Below are 6,024 nucleotides of genomic sequence, written 5' to 3'. Positions count from 1 at the left end.
AGCAGATATAATGAAGCAAATCTACTTTACCTCAATAAATTTAATGTAGTGTGAAAAAAGCATGGGTGGGGGTATGAAAATTTAATGGATTTGTGTATCATGCTTATCAGGAAAAAATTCTGGTGTTTTCACAGTTCTTTGTATAAGAACAGGTCACAGGGATTCTGCCCAAAGATGTGAACCCACTGCATGGGGTCAAAGATTCTACTGCCCTAGCACAGCCATGGCAGACACCCAAATGAGGGCAAGACTATGAGCAATCTGCAGCAAGTAGAATTCCTGTCTGAGAGACAGATGCTATATTTGTACTTCTAATAATTATTTGAAAGAAGTATTATTCCTTAGGAATTAAGGCTAAAGATTAGTATAATCTTCGACTATAATTAATCCATATATAACTACTTCTCTCTTTTCAAAAGTGATAAACCTCCCTTCTAAGTGAAAGAAAACTAAACTCAGTCAGTGTGTATAACCAAATCAAGGTAGGACAAAAAAGTTTCAGAGTTTGAACATCAGTAATGAACACCAACAATTACAAGGGTTCTTCACAATATAAGTGTCACTTAGAGATCTTCGTAAAGGTCACTAACTGTCTGCATGCTCTCTTCTTGCCAGCTTCATTTCTTGATTCCTGAATGTGTAAATGAGAGGATTAAGGAAAGGAGTGAGAACAGCATCAAAGATGCCCAGAAACTTATCTAGATGTATAGAGGGAGATGGCCATGCATAGAAAAATATCAGTGGACCAAAGAACAAGACTACCACCATGATGTGAGCTGAAAGTGTGGACAGAGCCTTGGATGAACTGCCTGAAGAGTGTTTCTGAACAGTGAGAATGATGACCACATAAGAAATGAGCAGTATGATGAAGGAGCCAATAGAGATGAATCCACTGTTTGCTGTGACCATGAGCTCTAGTCTGTAGGTGTCTGTGCAGGCAAGTTTGATGAGCCGAGGAAGGTCACAGTAAAAACTGTCCAGCTCATTGGGACCACAGAAAGGTAAGTTTATTACAAAAACCAACTGAGTCATGGAGTGGATAAAGCCAACCATCCAGGCAGTCACAAAAAAGAAGATGCACATTCGTGGGTTCATGATGGTCAGGTAGTGGAGGGGCTTACAAATGGCCACATATCTGTCAAAGGCCATGGCAATGAGTAGTACCATCTCCACACCACCTATGACGTGGATGAAGAATATCTGAGTAATGCAGCCACTAAAGGTGATGACTTTACGCTTCCTGAAAAGGTCATAAATCATCTTGGGAGAAGTGACAGAAGAAACCCCCAGGTCAATGAAGGAGAGGTTGGCCAACAGAAAGTACATGGGCGAGTGTAAGTGATGGTCATAAATCACAGTGAACATAATGAGGGAGTTTCCCATCATGCTTGCCACATAAAGCATAGAGGAGAATACAAAGAGGAGAAGTTGGATCTCCCAGGAATTGGTGAGTCCCAGGAAAACAAATTCTCTCACCGTAGAGTGATTTGCTGTCTCTGTTGAATTTGTTGACATTGCTACCTGAAACACAACAGAAGAAAACATGAATTATGATAATTATATTAATACATTAGTAGAAGTCAAAGTTATGGAATCCTATTTCTACTTTAGCATTGAAACTGACCTATAAGTTTATGGTTTCTCAAATGAGAGCACACAATAATCTGGTGATGTCATGTGAAGCTTTCTTTATCACCAGTTTGTATCTGCATTTGATACTGTTCTGCTTCCTCCCAGAGTAGCTGTGATGTTCTTCATAAAATACAGATTGCTTAACATGAAAATCAGGAACTCAACTTCTAATAAATTCTTTAAATTTTTGTTTCAAGACTAACATACCCTAGTTCTAGTCACATAAAACTATTTGTTTCTCAACTATCCCATTTTCAAGATTGCTAAACAAACCATTCTCCACCCCTGAAACATAGCGTATTCAAATTTTACTAATTTTTTATGATTTATTTATTTATACAAGAACCGGGGTACAGGCCAGATGTGTGGGAGGATGAGAGGATTCACCAGAGACAGAGCGGGGAACAGAACAGGCAGACTGACTGAAATACACTGCTGAGGGGAGCAGCGGGCGAGACAGGAGAAGTCTACTGCACCATGTGGGTTGCTCCGTGGCCAGCAGGGATGGAACTGGCACCGCAGAGGCTGTGAACAGCCTCACAGCACTGCATTCAACCGCCTGTGCAACCAAGGAGGCCCAAATTTTACTAATTTTTAACCAGATATGTGAGGTTTTGCTTTATATTTCTAGTAGTTACTATTTCTCATATTTAGTGAATTATGTACAGTTTTAAGTTACTAAGTAGACTGTAAGCTCCTTAAAGACATGAATTATGACCGACTCATATTTGGATTTGCCAAAGTAATAAAAAAATATTCCACAGAGAAGTACAGGTTCATGAACTGTCTCTTAATGGTTTGCATCAGGTTAGGTGCAGAAATTGAGAGTAAATGTTTAAAAACTTCTCTAATAATGTTTCCATCATACTACATCCAAGTGCATGATTTTTTATTTACTAAAGAATCAATTCCTGAAAGATTGAGTTGGTTTGGGAGGAAGAGGGCAGAACCTGTTTCTTCACAAAAGACAATCGATTTGAGAAGCACTGCCTTAGACACCTTAGCACATGATCTGAGAAGTTGAAAACTATGAAGGGTATCATAGCATAAAGAACAACATTTTATTGAAACCTCTATGCATGGATTTGTCACATTATCTTAAAATTTTAATTCATTTAGGAAAATAATATAGCATTATGGAGAATCTGGTCTGTGGACTCAGAAACCAAAATGTATACCGTGGTTAAGCCACTGACAAGTTGATATTGGTCTAGAACCTCAGGGAGTTTTTCTCTGTGAAATTGACGTTAATAACACTGACATCTCAAAGTAAATTGTAGGGATAAATAACATTTTGCAATCATGTATCCAGTATGTTGGGAATCAAAATGCAAGTGCTCATTATTAATTTTACATGTCTTTCTTTCACTTGTCCATAATTGTGCTCAACGCAAGGTAAATGATTAAATAAAAAATGTGATATATGGCCAAAAGACAGCATCAAAATTACATATCTAATAGATAATTTATATACTACAGTAACCATATTAATGTTAAGTGAAAACGCGAATGGAAGGAAAGAAATTTGATTTAATTCACCTTAAGTTAGGATTTCATATACATGCATACACTCTATGACCTTCATTTTACATTCAAATAATATTGTAAAGAAGGCTCTGAAAGGGCAGAGCTGATATCTATGTGATGTAGCAATTCCACTTTTGGATATATGCCCAAAGGATATGAAACAGGGTTTAACAAGATCTGTGCACACTCTTGTTTATCACAGCATTATTCACAAGAGGCAAGATATGGAAACCATCCAAATGCCCATCAACAGATAAAAGGATAAAAAGCACATGTATGGGGTTGTGTGTATGTGTACACACAATGGACACAAAATGGATTATTCAACTATAAGAAAGGATAGCCTACCATGTGCAACAGCTTGGATGAACCTTGAACACATTGTGCAAAGTGAGATCAATAACACAGAAAAAGACAAGTACTGAATGTTATCACTTATATGTGGAATCAAAAAAGGTCAAACTATAAAGAAAAAAGTAGAGAGTACAGCAATGGTCATTACAGGGAATGGGTATGGGTGGTGTATAACACTGATGGTGTTTAAGGGCACAAGTTTAAAATGAGTAGGAAATAGGACATCGAAATCTAATGCATAATATAATAAATATAGACAATAATATCATACTATAATGTTATATAATGTGATAAATAGTGCTTCAATACAATCATGTTACATTAAATATATCAAAGAACATACTACAATATATAAATGTTTCAGAGTTACACTGTAAACCTTAAATTTACAAAATGTAACATCAACTTTATCAAATAAAAAATCAATTTTTTTAAAACGTCAGAAGTAGAAAATTATTTAGAAATAATGCCCTTTGCCCCTCTTTGAATTGGGAATCAGATATTAGGGGAGATGAAGTGACTTGCCAAATATACACCCAAGGCAGATACATCCATAGATTTCTGTCCTGAGAAAAATATACTCCTTCTTGGTATTGTCCCTGGATTCTCAGTTAGGAGAGGATCCTTCCTTTTATACCTCATTAACCATGGTGAAAGACTTAATATTCATATGGTTGTTCTGGCAGGCATATTTAAAGAAACTATGCTTAAGTAGTAATTCTCTGAAAATATCGGTTGCTTTTATGGATTATCATGGTTCATCAGTCTCTGGAAGAACCATCACAAAACTTAGCTTGGGAAAATCATATGGCTTATAAATGTAAAAATGGGCATTTGAGAATTACAGCACAATCAATATGTTAAACAGTAACTCTCATGTGCTTTGATGTTTGCGAACACCTTTAGAGAGCTACATGAATTATGTCCATAATGTATACTTAATATACATCTCCAAAATAAATGTTCTCTTCCATGCAGGGCTATTACTTTAAATTAATTAAAAGGTAACTTATAAGGTATGATTTTTGTTGAATTTCTGGGACTTATTCTTTTAAGTTCTGTAATTATAGACAAATTATGGTCTTAGATCTCCAGGTGTCTTACAAGTACTAAGACTCTTGGGAGAATATCTCAGAAAACCCTTATCAGGTATGTAGAGAGAGCTGTAAATTTGTCTGCCTTTCTGCTCTCTACTTACTAACTAGGTAAGAACTGGGAATATTAGGAAAAGTTAAAGCACGATGAGATACAAATATGAAACTTAAATGTACAAAGAAGGTTAAGAATATTTAGCCATTCAAATAAATATCAAAGAATATAAAAACTTGACAAGTTTGAGTCAATACAATTTTACAGTCACTTGAGATAGAATCAGAATACATATCTGAGACCCAAGCAAATATAGAGTGTTTCTAGATGAAGACATAGCATATGGAGTTGTTTTTTACCTAGAAGTCATCAGATAACCAGAGGGAATAACTTCCAAGTGACAGTGTTCTGCAGTCATTTCTTATAGATCGACTGACTATACTTTGAAATAACTTTTCTTAAACATATTCATTTTACCCACAATTTTTAAACTATAAGATATCTGTGATATGAAAGACAAAGTAGGACCAACTCTTTGCTTTCTGTTCTGATTAACTTTATGTATTGACCCACATAGAATTCATTAATTCTCCAAACAAGTCCCTGGACACCTAATCCTGTGTAGACAAAGGAAACACTGGTAGCTGAGGTCTCCAAAAAAAGTAGCCTATAGATAAAAATACTAATCTAAATCATCATCCATATAAAATTTCTTCCTCAATTTAAAAACTAAGTTTAACATCTCCCTCAGCTCAAAATTTTTGTTATCATTTTTTGCAATTTTTCAATTTTACTATTCAAACTTTTGGCAGTCTTATCTTTTAAATTATTACAAATCTTTACAGCCAAGTAAAATCCTGGCTCCTCTAATTAAATACCAACTCTACTTTTAATTTTTATCACTATGAGCAATATAAAAAATTCCGTATTTTTCCAAATCATCTTTTATGTGCTTAAATGCAGCAAATTAAATCACTCCTTAGCTTTCTGTTTGCAGCTTACCCTTTGTGTTTTCTCTCCGCTTTTCTTTCTACTCATTCTCGCCCATCCAAAAAACAAATGTCATGTATCAACCTTTTCTAAGTCTTTTTTCGTTATACTTTCAGCTTAGAGATTAAAAATAATACAAAATGCTCTAATTCTAAACCACGTAAGAGATCAGGAAAACTGGTACAATGTCCTGTAAGTTTATCTATTATTTTGTTTTTTAGATTTTCCACATTGCTTTCTAAATGACAATCTATTGGAATTTATTCAGCTTTGTATTTGTTTGGCCTTTATCTTTTTTCTCTCTATTGAGGTGTCTGTGAAACATCATGTACATTTTACAAGTTCATAATAAATTTGCTTCCATTTCCACAGAAGATCAGTTTATATCCATCACTTGAAAAATTAATGTTGAGAAAAAATATAAATTACCCT

At 34.9% G+C, this 6,024-nt stretch overlaps 1 protein-coding gene across 1 annotated transcript; it reads right to left on the bottom strand.

The window, feature by feature from the left end:
* Nucleotides 1–585: 585 nt before the first annotated feature.
* LOC119237961 (olfactory receptor 4F3/4F16/4F29-like) lies at nucleotides 586–1,515 on the bottom strand. The gene has a single exon (XM_037501774.1). It carries the CDS (start codon nucleotides 1,513–1,515, stop codon nucleotides 586–588), a length of 930 nt encoding a protein of 309 aa, XP_037357671.1.
* Between the last annotated feature and the right edge of the window lie 4,509 nt (nucleotides 1,516–6,024).

This window comes from Talpa occidentalis, unplaced genomic scaffold, assembly GCF_014898055.3.
Source record: "Talpa occidentalis isolate TD23 unplaced genomic scaffold, MPIMG_talOcc4v2.1 talOcc4.11, whole genome shotgun sequence".
Lineage (NCBI taxonomy): Eukaryota > Metazoa > Chordata > Mammalia > Eulipotyphla > Talpidae > Talpa > Talpa occidentalis.
Note: the sequence above shows the minus strand (reverse complement) of the source record. Positions and strands in the feature narration are given on the sequence as shown.

Coding starts and splice junctions, on each gene's coding strand:
- LOC119237961 (XM_037501774.1), bottom strand. CDS start 1,515: ATGTCAACAAATTCAACAGAGACAGCAAATCACTCTACGGTGAGAGAA.